An 18,160-nucleotide genomic window follows, 5' to 3' on the forward strand; every position below is an offset into this window, starting at 1 on the left:
AGGAGCTGAATTCTACCAACCACCCAAATGAACAAGGAGAGAGAGACTCCCTCAGAGCCTCCAGAGAGGAATGCAGCCCTGCCAGCCCTTGATTTTGGCCTCACAGGTCTACAGGGAGAGAAACAGCTGAGCCCAGCAGACTGTTGACCTACAGAAATAGTGAAAAAACACATTTCTGTTATTTTAAGCTGTGAAGTTTGTGGTAATTTGTTACAGTAGTGACAGAAAATGAATACAGCAGTCATTGAAGGTATCTCTTTTTGAGAAGTTGGGGTATAATTTGGCTGACAGGCTGTCTTCCTGGAAGTTCAGGTCATCACTAATCGAAAGGAGTCCTGCAAGAGCACAGAGAATTGACACTGAATATTTGTTAATCCTCCACCAAGTGCCAGGTGCATTCCAGGAATGTGGCTAAAGCTTGAGACAAAACAGGCAAAAATCTCTACCCTCAGGTTTCTTAAATCCTGTGACTTAGGAATATAATAATAAAATAACACCCAATACCGGAAGGTGATGAGAACTCAGGTGAAAAATACAGCAGGAAAAAGTATAAGGAACATTTTGGGATGCAATTTTAGATGAGCGTGTTTACTCAGAAGTTGACATTTGAGTGCAAATACATAGGAGGTAAGGGAATAAGTCTGTCTGGGTGAGAGGGCAGATCCTGTGGGCACTTCAGGCCTTATAGAAACTTATGTTTTGAGATGGGGAGCTGTTGGAGGATTTGGGGCTATTGTGTCAAAAATAAAGGAAAGAAAGTGTGAAGCAAGTTTACTGTACACTAGTCACCAACTTGTCTGAGTCCAGTGAGACAGAATACCCAGCACATGAGTTATATGAAACAGGTTTATTACTCACAGGTAGGCAGTAAGGAACAACAGAAGCCTAGGAGTCCTTGGGAACTGGTGCCCCACAGTTTGGGAAAGCTGCCTGGGCTGGATGGAATCTCAACTGCTCATGACCTGTGTGCACCACAGCAGAGGGACCCCACAAAACAGCCCAACCCTGGTTATATAGCTCAGGGAACACACAGTGCACTGGGCTAATATCTGGAGACATCCTATTTCTGGGAGGGCCTGCAACTGAGCCTGGACTGTTCCAGGCAGTTCCTCACCCCTTATCTCAGCATGTTGCATTCCTAGCACATTCTACAGTTATTCGTGAGAACTACAAGAAAAAGGGGCAGGGAGAATTGGGTTCATTCAGTGCCACCCAGAGAACTGTCCTGCAGAAAGAAATGTTGGAATCAGGAGGGCCAGTCATAGACTGTTGCACTCATTCAGGTTGGAGATGAAGTGGCTTGGACTATTGTGGTGGCAGTGGATGTTGTGGGAAGTGATGAAGTTCTGGATTCATCTTGAAAAGAGTAGAGTTTATGAGAATGTCATTTGAAATGAATGTTAGACTCAAGGAAAAGTATTGGTAAAAAGATAACCCCGAGTCTTGGGGCTTGCCGGTGAAGTGTGCTGCTTTAGGTGTTATGTTCTTTAAAAACAGTTTTCAAGAATCTAGTGTAAAAATGTAGCTACAACTATGATGATCAGAAAAACTTCACCACAGAAGTAGTTCACAGTGATTTCCAATGTGTCTTATAAATTAATTGCTATAGCTATCATAACTAGTATGCTAGAATAATTTGAGTATTTTTGATGTATGCAAAGCAAATGTTCCTATGAATGGGCCTTTGATGAAGCCACACAGATGAATTTTGGGACATTTACATCATATTTATCCTATCTAGTTTCAAAAACTACCAACTTGTTTTAATTTTGCTACAGACAATGACCTAAAATTTTGTATTTTGAATGCATTTGTTCTCTGGTTCCAACTACGTTTTTCTTTGCTTATTTGCTTCAATTTTTTTCTCATTAGAAGGAAATTGTTTCCCTGAATGGGATGGACTCATTTGCTGGCCCAGAGGAACAGTGGGGAAAATATTGGCTGTTCCATGCCCTCCTTATATTTATGACTTCAACCATAAAGGTAGTGAATTTTTATGAAATGATTAATTTAAAACAAACATTTACTGGTCCTTTTTCTTGGTAATAGATTCTAAGGGAACTGAGCAATCTCAGCATCTTTCATGTCTTCACAGGAGTTGCTTTCCGACACTGTAACCCCAATGGAACATGGGATTTTATGCACAGCTTAAATAAAACATGGGCCAATTATTCAGACTGCCTTCGCTTTCTGCAGCCAGATATCAGCATAGGAAAGGTAATGGAATTTTTCTATTTGTGAATTCCTAAGGGAAAGCAGAATAATGTTTTAATGCAATTCTCAATTGCCAACCGTTATATATAAAAACCCTCTTATTCCACGACACAGGATCATAAAAGATAAAAGCAATGTTGCAATATTTTCAGATGCATATCAATCATTCTGATATTTTCTATAGCCTAGAGCTACTGGACTGAGATACATACATCCATACTTACACCTGTGTGTGTTTTATGTTTATTATGTTACATTACATTATATTATGCTGTATTATGAATAAAAATCCCAGTAGGTAGTTAGTAACATGATTCATGATTTCTTCTTAATTACGTATGAATGGCTACATCTCATCTGTATATTCCAGAAGGACCTTTGCATTTTAGAGGTGTATTTTCCACCTCATAAGATTTACCAATAGATGATTTCATTAGCATATAAAAGACTAGAGTTGTAGGATTAAACGAGAGCAAGGGGCATCATATAAATCTTCTAGCACAATATATTAATTTCAGAGATGTGAGTCAACTGAGAACCAGAGATTAGGTGTTAGTCAAAGTGACATAGCTCGGTGACAACAGGGTTTAAAGTAGAGCCCTTACGTCCTAATTTCACACCAGGGCTGTTTCCAATATAGAAATCATATGTAAACTTTGGGATATTTTGGAGAGTTACTTTTAAGTTATAAAAGTTGGTTTAAAAGTTGTGTTAAATTTATACCACTTAGACCTCGTGAGTAAAAATGCATGATGATATATGCGTATGATGCTAAGAGTTAATGTGATAAATTAGCGTATAAATGATCTTTATGAAAACTCTGAGAATAGTCCATCATACAAAAACTCTTCAAATTTTTGACATATTTCTTTATGTCTGGTGATGTTTTGGGGAGGTAGGGAGGCAGAACAGCAGCAAGAGAAGTAGTGAGTTGAAGGTTTCTTTGTTTGATTTTGCATTAAGAGAGCTTCCTGTCTTAACTTTCTACCTTAATGAGTTCTTTAGGAATTGGCTGAAAGACTTTCAGTTATCTGTTTAATTGTTGAAAAGCTTCTTAGATAAAATAAGTCAATATGAGGAGATTGTTAGGTACTCTACAATGGAACTAATGTCAACATTCAGTTAAGCTAAAATGCTTCAAAATAATTTCAGTCTCATTGATAGAAATAAACATTCACTGATACTTAGTGTACTCAGTGATTATCTTTATTTTTGCATTACATGATGAAAAATGCAAACCTTTCAGAGCTGTTAATGGCCATTAAATTAAATCATGGTTTTATTTATACTGAACTCAAATCTTGAAACCATTTTCTGTGATTACTGTGTATTTTAAGAATAAAAATAACTAAAGATGGTTGATGTACTCAATATATGTACTAGTTTATGTAAAATGATTTAAAAGTTAATAGAAAAGTTGAAGAATTGTGTTAGTATAATTTAATCTCCTTAATTAAAAACACAAAGAATGTTTTCTATTGTTTGTAACCTTTAAGTAATAATTTGGGAAAACCCAAGAAAACAAAATATGTCTAATAAGAACACTAGATATCTCCTGAAGTTTTGACACACTGTAGGGCAAAATGATATTACTTATTTATGAGATATAAATTATTAATAGCTAATAAAATTTGTTTATAAGGAAGGAAAAGCAAAAAACTAAAAAAGTGTACATTTGGAATAAATGCCACAAGACTAAGATATTTTTGAGCACTATTTTTTTCTCTACATTTTCATATAGTTGGCATGGCAAAATGAGATAATTATTTTAGTAAAAAAAAGGGAAGGAATTCTAATGATAAGTTACAAGATTATTAAATTTTTTAGAGTGTGATATTTAAAACAGTAGCATACTATAGAAACTACCATATAATACATCTCCTATCCAATGGCTAGATGTACTTTTGGAAAGCAATTTAGCAGTATATATTTAAAACTTCAAAGGAATCATATTTTTTGATCTTATAAATTTACTTCTAAAATCAAGCATAAGGATTTAGAATGGGGGAACTGAATGGGAAAAAATGTTCATCAAACAAATAATTATTATAATAAATGTTTCAACAAGTTTACATTTCTAATGAAGAACTGGTTAAATAAGCTCAAATATATGCATATAAATGTTCTATAGAGTTTGCAGCCTTGGGCAATTATTTTGTCTCACAAAAAATTCAGGAATAAACTTGTATATAAATTGAGAATGCAGATGCTTAAAATAATAGGCAATACTTCACAGAAATAGAATGAAATGAAATACATGAAGTACTAGCTGGGCATGGTGGCCTGTGTCTGTAGTTGCAGCTAATTGGGAGGCTGGGGCAGGAGTTCAAGATCAGCCTAGGCAACATAGGGAGATGCCATCTCTTAAGATAATAACAGCAACTTCAAGATATATGTGAAGTACATGAAGTACTAACAGTGTTTCTTTCTGATTGGTTAGAATTTGTAAGATTTTTTTTTCCTTCTCTCTTTTATATTTTACACATTATTCAAATATTTTCTATGAAAAGTTTTACTATTATATTAAGAGAAAATAATAAGTAGTAAATAATATTTTTTTAAAAGAAACAAGAGGCAAAGTCTTCCTGCTTCCAGTCAGATTGTAGGCAGTTGCAACAATAAGTTGGGTTAGATGCAACATTAATAATCTGTAAAAATGAGTTGAGGATACCAAGAAATCTAAATGAACTAAATTCCAGAAATGGGCAAGCCCTTCCTATGAGAGAAGGGACCCATGGCTGCGTGTATCCCTAGGACCACAGTACAAGGGGAGAAAACAGGCCATTGAAGGGGATAAAGAGAAAAGAGACAAGCTTTTATACCAACTTTTAGCAGACAAGGGCTGGCATAAAGGCTTAGAATCCCAAGGAGTAAGCCCTAGTCTCAGTGAGCTATGATCCACCAGGCAATTCTTTGCTGTGAGGTCTTAAACTAGTGCATGGGGAAAGTATGCCAAAGACTGGGGCAGGCAGAGGGCTCAGAGAAATTCCTTGAGATGTGCACAGGGCTCTCACAGAGTGAAAGGCAGCAGTTGGCTGAAGGCATGGATCAGGACAGAGGAGCTGAGAGGCATCTCGTGAGGCACATGGGGCCCTCGCTAACTGCATGATTGATACAGCCCACAGGCCAGGAGAAGGGCAGGGAAGCTGAGAGAAATCTCCTAGAGATGCACAGTTCTCACTAAGCTCAAGGCAGCAGCCAATTGCAAGACCAGGCCCCTGGAACTTTTGACTAATAACCTTCAAGTTGGGGTTCCCACAAACCCCTCTTTAGGCTTGATTAATTTGATAGAGCAGCTCACAAAACTCAGAGAAACACTTACATTTACTATATATTATTATAAAGGATATTTTAAAGGATACAAATAAACAGCCAGGTAAAGAGACACATAGGGTGAAGTCTGGAAGAGTCTGAAGTGCGGGAGCTTCTGTTCTGGCGGAGTTGGGGTGCATCACCCTTCTGGTAAATGGATGAGTTCTTGTTCACCTTCCTGAAAGCCTCTGTAAGTTCAGCTGTCTAGCAGCTCTTTATATCCCACTTTCTTGGCCCTTTTATGGAGACTTCATTGGATTGGCCTGATCAAAACATGGAAAACCCTTGCTGGGTTTCCCCATTCAGTCTATTAGTATTAGATTGTATCCTTTTTGTCCAATCACCTTTTTACACCATTGTCCAATCTTAAAAGAGCCCATACTGTAAAATTCTACTTATATGACATTTATGAAATGACAAAATTATAGAGATAGAAAACAGATTAAGGGTTTCCAGGTGTTTGGGATAGTGGAGAGGGGGAGGTGTCACTATAAAGGGACAGAACAAGGGAGAACTTTGTGCTGGTGAAATCATTCTGTACTTGATTACAGTAATGGTTATGAAAATGTATATATAATAAAATGACATAGAGCTATAAATATGCACATTGCATCAATATTAAATTTCTGGTTTTGATATTTTAGTAAAATTATGTAAGATGTAAGCTTTGGAGAACACTGGGTGAAGGGAACCTGGGGCTTTTCTTACGCTATTTTCTACTTCTTTTATATTTTAAAATATCTAATTATTTTAAAATGAAATAATTGAAAAGGAATGAACCATTTATACAGGTAACAATATTGATGAATATAAAACACAGTATATTGACCAAAAGAGTATATACTGTATCATGTAATCCTAAGAAGTCTAAGAATAGCTAAGAAGTGTATGAAGTATGTGAACAGAGAAAGCTAATTTGTGGTGACAGATATTGAACAGTGGTTTCCTGGGGGTGGATGGTGGGTGTTTTTTTGACTAGCAGGGGGCACGAATGAACTTGGTTTGTCAAAACTTATCAAAACGCTCACTCCAGATCTCTACATTTTATTGCATTCTAATTACAGCTCAAAAAAGTTAAAGAGAATTAGAAATAAGATTCCAAAAATGACATGCTATTTCTTTGCCAGTTTATTGGTAAAATAGTCCTATATCATACATGAGCATCTCTTCCCTTGCAGCAAGAATTCTTTGAACGCCTCTATGTAATGTATACTGTTGGCTACTCCATCTCTTTTGGTTCCTTGGCTGTGGCTATTCTCATCATTGGTTACTTCAGGTGAGCAATGCCCATCGCTTTCTCCGTGAAGGGACACCTTCTCTTTTCTATCCAGAGAAGACATAGCGGTCTCACAATATTTTCCAAATGTTTTCCTCAAATGCAAGTTTTCGAATTCAGCCCGATGTTATTATATTATTTGACAATTAATTTTTCATGACAAATTCAGGGTTCTTTGTTTAAAAACTTAAAGCATCAAAATAGTATGAAACCTTTAAGCCAATAAGTATGTATTGCAGTATATTTGTTGTAAAGTGAGACAGCATCTAGTTGAATGAGTTCCCAAGTGATTTTGGTGCTATTGAACAAAAATTCATCTCAAATAATCCCCCAAATTATTGGATATCAGCACATAAAGAAACAATATTTATTGCTTTTGTTATGGTTTATTTTTTATATACTTTAACATGTGTCCAATTCCATTCAACTTAATCTAAATCATTACAAAATTTTGAGTACCAATTCAGTCGGCCCTTCATATACTGGGATTTCACATCCCCAGATTCAACAGACTGTGGATGGAAAATACTCAGAAAAAAAAAAGTTTGGTTGTGTTTGTACTGAACATTTTCATGCTTATTTTTGGGGTCATTTGTCTCTAAACAACACAGTATAACATCTACTTACATAGCATTCACATTGTATTTGGTATTGTAACTAATCTAGAGATGATTTAAAGTAACAAGATGATGTGCATAGGTTATATGCAAATATTGCAGTATATCATATAAAGGACTTGAGTATCTGCAGATTTTGGAATTTGTTTGGAGTCTTGAACCAGTCCCTGCTGGAGGGGAGCAGGCTGGCTGGTGGTGGCAGCAGTCGCTCTGGGTATTTTCCCCCATTTTAAATTTTATCCAAATTTGAATACTGAATATTTCTCTCCATAGACGATTGCATTGCACTAGGAACTATATCCACATGCACTTATTTGTGTCTTTCATGCTGAGAGCTACAAGCATCTTTGTCAAAGACAGAGTAGTCCACACTCACATAGGAATAAAGGAGCTGGAGTCCCTAATAATGCAGGATGACCCACAAAATTCCATTGAAGCACCTTCTGTGGACAAATCACAATATGTAAGTGTTTTCACCATTTTCTCTCATTACTAATTTGTATAACATTACAAATAAGTACAATTTTACAGTCCACTACACATATGTTAACTTGCTTTTGCTTATCTCTGAACTAACTAAAATGGATTATCAATTTATATAGTGATGTTTTCTCCCTCAATTCTGTCCTTTCATGTCTAATCAATCATCATTTTATTAAAAGTTCTTGGGTTTTTTCCTCAAGAGTATTATGGAATGGAAACTGCAAAATGCACAACATTGGAGTGGTATTTAGTGTAGGCACCACAGCAATTGTCATGGGCCTTACCACTTTCGAAAGTAAAAACCCATCAGCAAAACCAGAAGCTTGCAATTTAAAAGCCCATGATATTTAGTCCCTTTATTAAATACTCAACGACTTGTTCCAATATAAAATTTTATGTTACTTGATTCTGCTCTTGAATGTCCTGGTGGTAGTAAGTGGATTGATCCAATGATTCATTCAATTAGATCATTGAAGCAATATATCTGAAATTAGGTATAGTAGATGGATTGTCTTGATAGTGTGAATTAATACCCCATCTGGATCTTTGCCTTTGCCCTGTAACTTTATAATCCCTGCTGATTCTGATTCTGGGCTGCCACTGTGAGTTGCTTTCTCCAACAGAAGGAAGTGGAAGCAACAGTGTACCAATTGAGAGTACACCTCTAATAAGTGAGCCTAGCCCAGACAAGCCTAGCCCAGATCAGACGAACCACCCGGCCCATCCACAGATTTATGAGATATGTTAAATATTCACTGTTTAAGTCACTAACTTTGGGGGCAGCTTGTTTTGCAGCAATAGCTGCATAAAAAGACCAAAATAAAATAAATTCAAGCTAGAAATGTGGGTAACATTCTCTTCTTTATGCTTTTCTATGTGTTCCTAATTTTCTGTGATGGTCATGTATTTTTTTATAAAGTGAAAAAATTGAGAAAAGGTGATTTTTTTGGGTAACTTCTTAAAGAAAAAACTTATTTTAAGAATAGAATCAAGTTCATGTCTCGAAAAATGATGCATTAAAATAATTGTTTTGGCCTGTCAACAGTTTTGACTTTACTGTGTAAAGGAGACATATTAACCTGAAAAAGAAACTGAAGACTTGTTTTTTAGTGGTCTAATCTTGGCATCCAGTACAACGAAGAGTTCTAATATGATGCAATTCTGGTTTATTTGTAATAGATCGGGTGCAAGATGGCTGTTGTGATGTTTATTTACTTCCTGGCTACAAACTATTATTGGATCCTGGTGGAAGGTCTCTACCTGCATAGTCTCATCTTTGTGGCTTTCTTTTCGGACACCAAATATCTATGGGGCTTCATCTTGATAGGCTGGGGTAAGGCACTTATATCTCCATTCCTTTCAAACTGGATGATGGATATGATGACATTCTGTCATGCCCATCGTTAGCATCCCTACAGCAATTTTCCTGAAACAATCCCTCCCATTCTTATTTTTATCTCCCTTTCTTTTATTGTTCTATTCTTAGACAAAAATAATTCAGATCAAGTCTATGATTCTCCCAGTGGTGACGAACTTTTAAAATTATTTGTGGTTAGTGTTCTTAGACCAGATTCTTGAGAGGATTCTTTGGAGGAAATGTAAGAGAACTCATTGTAAGCCATACGCATGTAAAACTAAATGTCAGTGTTCTACTTTATCAATAATTTTATCTTAAAAATTTTTATTTTTGAATTTCTAAGCTATAATGATATATTTTTGGTTTGTATTTCTAGGTCATGTGATGAGAGTGCCAGAAATGAATTTGTAGGAGCATCCTGACTGTATTTAACAAATACAAATTACAAACTAATTGTATGGACTTACCATGTGTTTTAGAAGGAAATTATTCAAATTCCTTTTGGCATAAGTAATTAAAAAAGTATTCAGTTCTCATTCCAAAAATGATTTAGCAGTACAAGAGGGATTACTGGATTAGGCACTGACTCAACATGACATGGAGAGAAGAAATTGTTTGCTTGTTAAAAATTAAGCGAAATTAAAACTCATATGTGGTTAAAATTGAGAAGAAGTTGGAGATTAACAGTTGCAGATCTCAATTGCCATTTTAATATTTAAATTAGGAGGTGCTCAGCATAGGAAAAAAATTCACTAAGTAGCTCATAACTAAATTTGAAGGTTTTTTTTCCCTCTCCAAAATAAGAATATGCGTTTGCCCTATTTTGCCTTAATTTTTTTTCTTAACAATTGAAATGTGAAGTAAAGAATGCTGAACTTTTTGCTAGCTAATTAATAACCTTTAAGAAGACAAAGAAAATCAATTTACTGTTATTTATTATGAAATAATCATCACATTTAAAACTGTGTTTTTGTAGACAGCTCATCAAGGTTCTTTCTTATCTTTGACTAGCAGTTATAAAAATAAAAAAGATAATATTTTGCTTTTTTAGGATCCTTTGGAAATTTTCTTGACAGTTTGTGGTAGTTTGCCTTCCTTCAAATCAAAATTATATCTGTGTATACCCACATAATTATTAGGAGTTGGAAAAGGTGTTGATAGAAAATTCAATAATGAACATAGACATTGGTTTATTTGGGTTATATTTTATTTTTCGAATTTCTTCATCATTGCTCACACTTTAATAAATACTACTGTTGGTCACATTGTAGTGATGTGTGGAGTTACACTTATATTGGTTGTGATGATCCTTTCCTTTTTAAATGTTTTATTATTTTATTTCTTATTATTTGTTAGAGATGTGGTCTTGTTATGTTGCCCAGGCTGGTCTTGAACCCCTGGCCTCAAGCAATCCTCCTGCCTCGGCCTCTCAAAGTGCTAGGATTACAGGTGTGAGTGACCATGCGCAAGCTGATTGTGATGATTCATAAAAATAAATTGGAAGGAAAGGAAATGACAAGCTCGAGAACAATAGGTGTCATATCTGACCTTTACTAAATTAAAGGCAAATATTTAAAATGACTGTTTTTACATTTTTTTATTATAAAACAAGATATGTAGAGAAGTAAAGGTGAATACTAGTGATAACTGTTCCTGTTCTTTCAACCAAGCACGTTGTTAATTTTCCCCATCCTTGTCTCAGTCAGTTTTCCCATAAATAAGGTGCTTTATTCTTAGTTCCATTTTATTTCAACTACACATTTTCCTCTATTTTAATTCTGTATGTAAAAGGTAAGTCTTTTTTTTATTTTTACTAAATATGGTAATTTACTTCTATATTAGCAGCCATCTTTAATTTTCAACTGTCAGATGAAACACCAGTATGTACATATCATCATATAAAAGCACCTATCCTAGTAATACCATTTTACATAGAATATTTTCACATAATGTGTTCAATGAAAATAATCAGGAGATGGTTCCACACTCCCATTTTATTCCTTTTATAAAATATCTTAATCCAGCAAACATTTTTTGATCATCTACTTGGCAGTAAGTGTTAAACACAGAGACATGTGTTAAAGTCTCCCACACAAGATGCATGCACTCTGATCCTTCAAGTTATTTTGTTTGTTTTCTTGTTGTGATCATATGTATCATATTCAACATTTTAAATTTATAGTTATTTTAAAGTTAAAGTTTTGTCTTTACAAAACTTATTTATATTGTATTGACATGTCTTATGAAAAATAATTCCACTTTGGGATGCTGAAGCAGGCGGATCACGAGGTCAGGAGATCGAGACCATCCTGGCTAACACGGCGAAACCCCGTCTCTACTAAAACTACAAAAAAATTCGCCGAGTGTGGCAGCGGGCGCCTGTAGTCCCAGCTGCTGGGACAGCTGAGGCAGGAGAATGGTGTGAACCTGGGAGGCGCAGCTTGCAGTGAGCCAAGATCGTGCCACTGCACTGCAGTCTGGGTGACAGAGCAAGACTCTGTTTCAAAAAAAAAAAAAGAAAAATAACTAAACTTTCAGTAAATGCACATATTGGATAACATTTAAATTTATATTAAATTGACTTAATTTAACATTTAAATTTAAAATAACATTTACATGTCAAGTATTTTTGCCTTTATTTCTGTGTTCTAAATTATGTAACAATGTCATATTAAGACTGGTGATCAAAAATCCTTAAAGGATCCCAAAGTGGTTTTCTGTTCTTTATTCTTCCATGATAGTCTTTATGCTAGTGTTACACATAAGATTCTCTAAGAAGATTAGAAAAGCCAATTCCATAAAGACATAGTGCCTATGTATCATATTTGATGTAATTATCATCTAAAACATAATGCCAACTCAGGCATCATTAGTAAATATTGTATAGAACAGCATTCAGGAAGTGCCTGATTAGAAGACTGTAAAGGAAGCAGAAGATGCAGATATAAGAATGATAAAATGTGAAAATTGATGAAAGACAGGCAGACACTTTTTGAAGATAACTAAGACAGAACAGCTGAGGGATCTATGTCAGGCCATATGGTAGGATCTATGCCAGGCTGTATGGTGCATTTATATCTAACCATCCTACCAGAAGCCGCTGTCCCCTCCCCATTACACAGTATCACTTTTATTTATTCTTCATAGCACCAATTCATAACCAAAAGCAACTGAAGTTGCTTTGTTAATTTTGACTGCTTCACCAGAATATAAGTTTTAGAAAACAGGGATATTGTTTATTTGTTCATTATTTATATGATTTAGAACAATCTTTGATACATATGTAGACGCTTAATAAATGACTAATGGAGAAATGTGATAGATAGATAGATAGAATATGCAAATTGAACCTAAGAAATAAACAGAATTAGGTAGATCTATTTTGACAAAAAATTCCTAGAACACAGAATTTGAGCAGATTAAAAAAAGAATACTATAGAAACAAGAAATAAAATTGGAATATAGAATCATAAAATTCAGTAGAAATATAGGCAGGCTGAATTTAAGTTAGATGGTCACCAAGGAGACCAAAGACATGATTGTGCATATCATTATTTTCATCTTTTTCTGAAAATTTTCTTTTTCTAAGCCTATTTCTTAGTTCACTTTGTTGCTAAGAAAGAATATCTAAAAAATTACAAATGTGTTTTTTTAAAGGTAAAGAATTTAAAAGTATGCATGATAAAAAATGTTCTTGCCTAGACCAAAATTTTGATTTCCCCTTTTGTAAGGTGCTTCCTAGATTCTAAAATGTTTTCCTTATGGTTTCTGTATATCCTTTATTTAAACCTCTTTCATAAAGGCCACATAAGAAAAGTCATCTCTTAAATCTTTCAGTCCCCTACTGCAGTGTTGCATAAAAGTTATGGTTCATGATTTTGCATGTGTGTTATGTCAGAGTTTAAACTACAACATGAGCTGGACAATGAACTGTTACTGGGGGGCAAAAGAAAGTTGGTATAATGGATTTGATGTTGCAAGCCCAGAAGGTGTTTAGCACTTATGAAGGACAAATATCTCGATTAGAAGACTGTAAAGGAATGCATGAAAATGCATTCTATCTTGTGCCAATATGAACTAAAAGAAGAGACTAAACTGGTTAAAGCTTCCTGATTTTTATAACTTGCCTCTATAGGCCTTCTATTTTTAGGATGAAAAAGTTCTAAGTTTTTAAACAACAGCATCCCTCAGCTTCTCAGGAGTCTGTTGTTGCTTCAGTCTTTGAGAACATATGATGGTCAGTGTGACACGAGTCAAAGTCAAATGCGCTAACCATTGCCTACTTCCGACCCTAGAAACTTCACTCTTCTCCAAATATGGCTTTTCCCTACACCCCTCAAATAAAAATTAGGCCAGTTTTTATCTTCAGACTAGAGGAACAAATAACATTAATATTCTTGGTAATTTCTCAAACTGACACGATTGAAAATTAAGTGGACTTTTCTTGTTCACATATCAGAAATTTTCATGTCTATTTTTCTCTCTGACCTGCTAGTAGTATATTCCTACGTATGGTGAATTTGAGGAAAAAAATCCCTTAATCTTAAAATAAATCTAGTCTCTGAATCATTTTCTGATTGCAGGGTTTCCAGCAGCGTTTGTTGCAGCATGGGCTGTGGCACGGGCAACCCTGGCTGATGCGAGGTGAGTGAAAAGGAAGAGGAAAAGAGAGAACCTCAGATGTTCTCAAGACTCAGGCTTCCTGCTCAGAATCCACACTCGCTACTGTTCTTGATGCCATTGCTCTTTAGGGATGCCACAAAGAAAATTACCTTGATGCAATAGTAGCTTCCAACACATTACCAGCAAGCTGTCTATTCCAGAGGTCATGGAGCAGAAACACTCACAGACTAGATGCAGGTGCCTGACCTCCATAGATTATGAAATAAATTTAAAATGTAGTGTGAGAAGCAAGTGGAAAGAGATGGGTAAGAGAATCCACTTAGGATTTAGTGCAAGCAGGTTGAAGAACCACACTACCTGATTCCTAGCATAGGCAGCATTCATACTTCCTCTCTCTCTCTGCCACATCAGCAGCCTTCATACTTCCACTCTCTGCCACATCAGCTTTCCCTGTGGACCAGGGATAAGGTGGCAGGAAGGGGAACTACAGACAGAATCTGGTGCCCTGGGCCAGTGACACATACTTACTCCCTCATAGAGATGGAGGGGCAAGTACGCTGGCCACAGTGGTAGCTTCCGAATTAGCCTGCAGAGAAGTTCTGGGTTTTATTTGTGGCCCTTGGGAAAAGGACATGTGGGAAGGAGTTCCATCAATCACTGGCTGATGATGCTCTCAAAAATATTAAGAACTTCCTGTGTATCAGGGATTGTTCATGGCTCTTGTTTATTTAGTATATCATCAATGTTTAGAGCCCAGTTGCCTCATGTATCTTCAGTACCTGTTGCCTCAGGTTGTATCTTTAACACACATGTGGTCTACTAACTCATCTCTTAATCTATATTTAATGCAAACTGTGGGTTTCATCCTTCCTATTTGTTATCGTATCTTCTGTAGCTGAATTAAATATTTTAAAATAATAAACATACATTAGAAGTGGAATTTATCTCTACCTGTGAGTCATTAAGTTCTTCCAGGTAGCATCGGGCTAATTTAATGTATCGTTTTAAAGTACAGGGCAACAATGCTGTAAATCATTTAAAATGTATCATTTTTAGGGATTCATTTTAATGTATGATGGCACACCTAACACATTTAAAGAACCATTTAAGTATAAAGGGTACATTTGCATTAAATAGTAAAGAATCCTTTCTTTACATTTTGACAGACCTGAGTTCAAATCTTGATTTAACTGCTTTGCTAGGTTTGGGACCAAGGGACCCAAAACACATGATCTCTTTGTGTATCAGTTTCTCATGTATAAAGCAGAGACAATAATGTATAAATTGCATTAATACATTATTGTGAACACTTAGCTTAGTACCTGGCACTCAACGGGAGTGTGCTGAGAAGGAGCTCAGGTACAGGTGTCTTATAGGCTTGTTCTGCTACTTCTTGGTTCTGGAACAGCAGATGTACAACTTAACCTCTCTGAGCCTCAGTTTTCTCAGCTGTCAAATGCAGTTAAAATGAATACTAGTGTTTACAGAGTTGTAAGAACAAATGAGATAAAGTGTGTTAAATACCTAATGCAAAGTTTGGAATATACTGGTACTAAGTGCTAAATACTCATTAACAAGTATTATTCTTTTGCTTCATTAATTTGTATTCACAGGTAATGCCTAAAGAATTAAAAAACAGCATTTTTGTATATTGTTATTTCATTAGAAAGCCAAACTCATCCTTCTGTTAATCCTAGCTTATAATATTTTGATTTTTATCCTGTCAAGTCAATGGAACCCTGCTTCTGCTGAAGCTAGAGCTTACAAATTAGGCTGCAGAAAAGATGAGGGGTGGAGGCCTTATAGACCCTCATAGGCCAGATTAGGATGTTTGGTCTTTGTTCAGTGATAATGACAGCAGATTTGCATTTTGTAAAGATAATTACCAGAACATGGTAATTATGTTCTGATGTTGGAGAAAAGTAATAATTAAAACAGTTGCTGGTATTTCTGAGTGCTGACCACATTCCAGGTACTTCATAATTTTGCAAATATTAAGTAAATTAAAACTCATTATCAACTCTATGAAACTGAGGTCAGAGAAGTTGTGCCCAAGGTTGCACAGCCATGAATGATAGAAAAGGACTTTGATCTCAGACATTCAGGCTCTAGAGGCATTCAGAAAATACTTACAGGCAGATAAGATGTTTCTATTGAGATAAGTGGAATTTTTATTATATGTGGAGGAGTAGAGTTGAAGAGGGATTCTTTTTATAATATCACTGATAGCTTCTCACTCTTCAGTTGATTTAACACGTCTGGTAATCAAGAGTGCACAGTGGAAAATGTCCAGAGTACACTAGACAATTTTTCTCTTATCTTCACTATGTCTAGACTTTTGTCTTTTTACCTCAGAGAAGTAAAACTTCTAGTTCTTTCTGTTCTGTAAATCAGAAATAGGTTATCACCTACCATGGACTTTTCAACAATTCCCATTTTTTGTTGACATATGAGCTCATTTGTATGGCATGTGTATATGCAGTGTTGTCTCCTGGCATATGTTTTTCTCATTCACATGATAAAATTAAATATATCTGCATTTCACGTATTAAGTGATAAAATTAAATATATCTGCATTTCATGGTGAAAACCATAACTACAAATGTTCTACCTTGTTAGTGTGTTTGAAATCTACTATTCTACCATATAAATCTTCCTTATCATATTCCTGCAGCATTTAGTATACATATTACATAATTATTCCTTTCTTATCTACCATCTTATTTCTCTTAATGTGCAAGTGTAACTGTCTCATTTTTCCAACAAACCATGAATTCCAAATGGGCATAAATGAAATTCCCTGTTTTACAGTAGATAACTCTTCAATGCATGCTGATCAATTCTTCTAGATTTGGCTGACCATTTTTTCTCTCTTTGCTCAGTATCTATTAAGCAATGATAAAGTTTGAGTTAATGCGAGTTGTGAGTTATAAGGAGATGTGGTTTTTCTTCCATTCAGAACTTGCAGCAGTTATTCTCAGCATCAGTCTTCCATCTGTAAGATGAGAATAATATTCTTGGCCATGACTAATGCTGTGAGTTAGCAGGGAACAGATCTGAGAATTAAATGAGAGGCCATTATGAAAGGACTTTGTAAACTCCAAATTTTAGACAAACCGTAAATGTTACCTTCATTGTGGGTAAAGAACCAGTAACTTTTAAGGCCTGATCATCATACATAAATAGAAAAAATCTTGAACGCTCATCTCCTATCATTCCTTATAAGTGTCTGATAGCTTGTAAATCGCCCTTTGCTTCTGTCTGACTCAAGTGCCTCCATGGCCGACTGCAGGGAGGCTGCCTGGTAAAGGCTTTCAGTTGTCTCAAATGGACTTTGACCAGAGTCCCCTAGTTGTCTGTGTTTCTCTTGAGGGGCTATATGATGAATGAACATGAAAACATTCATCTTTTGGGTATTATTTCTATTTTAAATAATGATGAGTCAAAGAAAGAAAAGGAAAAAGTAGAAAAGCATCTGGGTACCTGCGCTTTGCTCTCATGGTCAAGCTTATTACTATGGACTGAATTATGTCTCCCAAAATTCACATGTTAAAGCCCTAACCCCCAACGTGACTGTATTTGGAGATAGGGTCTATAAGGACCTAATTAGGGTTAAGGAGGTCATGAGAGTGGGGCCCTGATATGAAAGGATTAGTGTCCTTATAAGAAGAGATGCCAGAGAGGCTGGCTCTCCCTCTCTCTCTGTGCACACAAAGAAGAGGTCATGTGAGCACACAGCGAGATGGAGGCTACTTACAAGCCAAGAAGAGAGGTCTCACCAGAAATGGACCATGCTGGCACCCTGATCTTGAACTTCTAGTCTCCAGACTGAGAAAATAAACGTCTGTTGTTTAAGCCACTCAGCCTGTGGTATTTTGCTATAGCACTAGCCTGTGGTATTTTGCTATCACATGTCAAGCAGATTGACACACTTATGATAAAGAAAAGGTAATTTAAAGAGAGGCAGTTTTAACCTATATATGCAGTAATGCCAAGAATTCTTTCATGTTAATAGAGAACAATTTAATATCCATAGATTGTGTATGCTTTTTGATAGCAGTTCCCTTTTTGTTATCTCCTGGGAACTTTATTTAAGCCAATATATTGTTTTGAGTTACTAGATATTTCCTTCAGGAATTATTTTGTCTGCTATACACTGAAAAAAAATATCACATGCTGTGAATACCTAAACTCTATAAAGAACCTGTCACTCACTGTTTCTGAAAATTGGAACTGTACAGAGTCATTGTCTTTAGGAGTAGCCTCCCTCCTACTTGC

General features: G+C 35.7%; 1 protein-coding gene across 5 annotated transcripts in view; it reads left to right on the plus strand.

Moving 5' to 3' along the window:
• PTH2R (parathyroid hormone 2 receptor) overlaps positions 1-18,160 on the plus strand; it is a 133,884-nt gene that overhangs the window by 76,617 nt on the left and 39,107 nt on the right. For all 5 annotated transcript variants that reach the window (XM_031936572.1, XM_031936573.1, XM_023217205.3 and 2 more), the window contains 6 exons: positions 1,873-1,983; positions 2,096-2,217; positions 6,705-6,802; positions 7,693-7,882; positions 9,082-9,235; positions 13,843-13,903. In XM_031936572.1, the coding sequence (XP_031792432.1) occupies positions 2,140-2,217; positions 6,705-6,802; positions 7,693-7,882; positions 9,082-9,235; positions 13,843-13,903 (581 nt within the window). In that variant the 5' untranslated portion in view covers positions 1,873-1,983; positions 2,096-2,139. The remainder of the gene's footprint in view (positions 1-1,872; positions 1,984-2,095; positions 2,218-6,704; positions 6,803-7,692; positions 7,883-9,081; positions 9,236-13,842; positions 13,904-18,160) is intronic.

The sequence above is a fragment of the Piliocolobus tephrosceles genome, chromosome 11 (assembly GCF_002776525.5).
Source record: "Piliocolobus tephrosceles isolate RC106 chromosome 11, ASM277652v3, whole genome shotgun sequence".
In the NCBI taxonomy this organism is placed as follows: Eukaryota; Metazoa; Chordata; class Mammalia; order Primates; family Cercopithecidae; genus Piliocolobus; species Piliocolobus tephrosceles.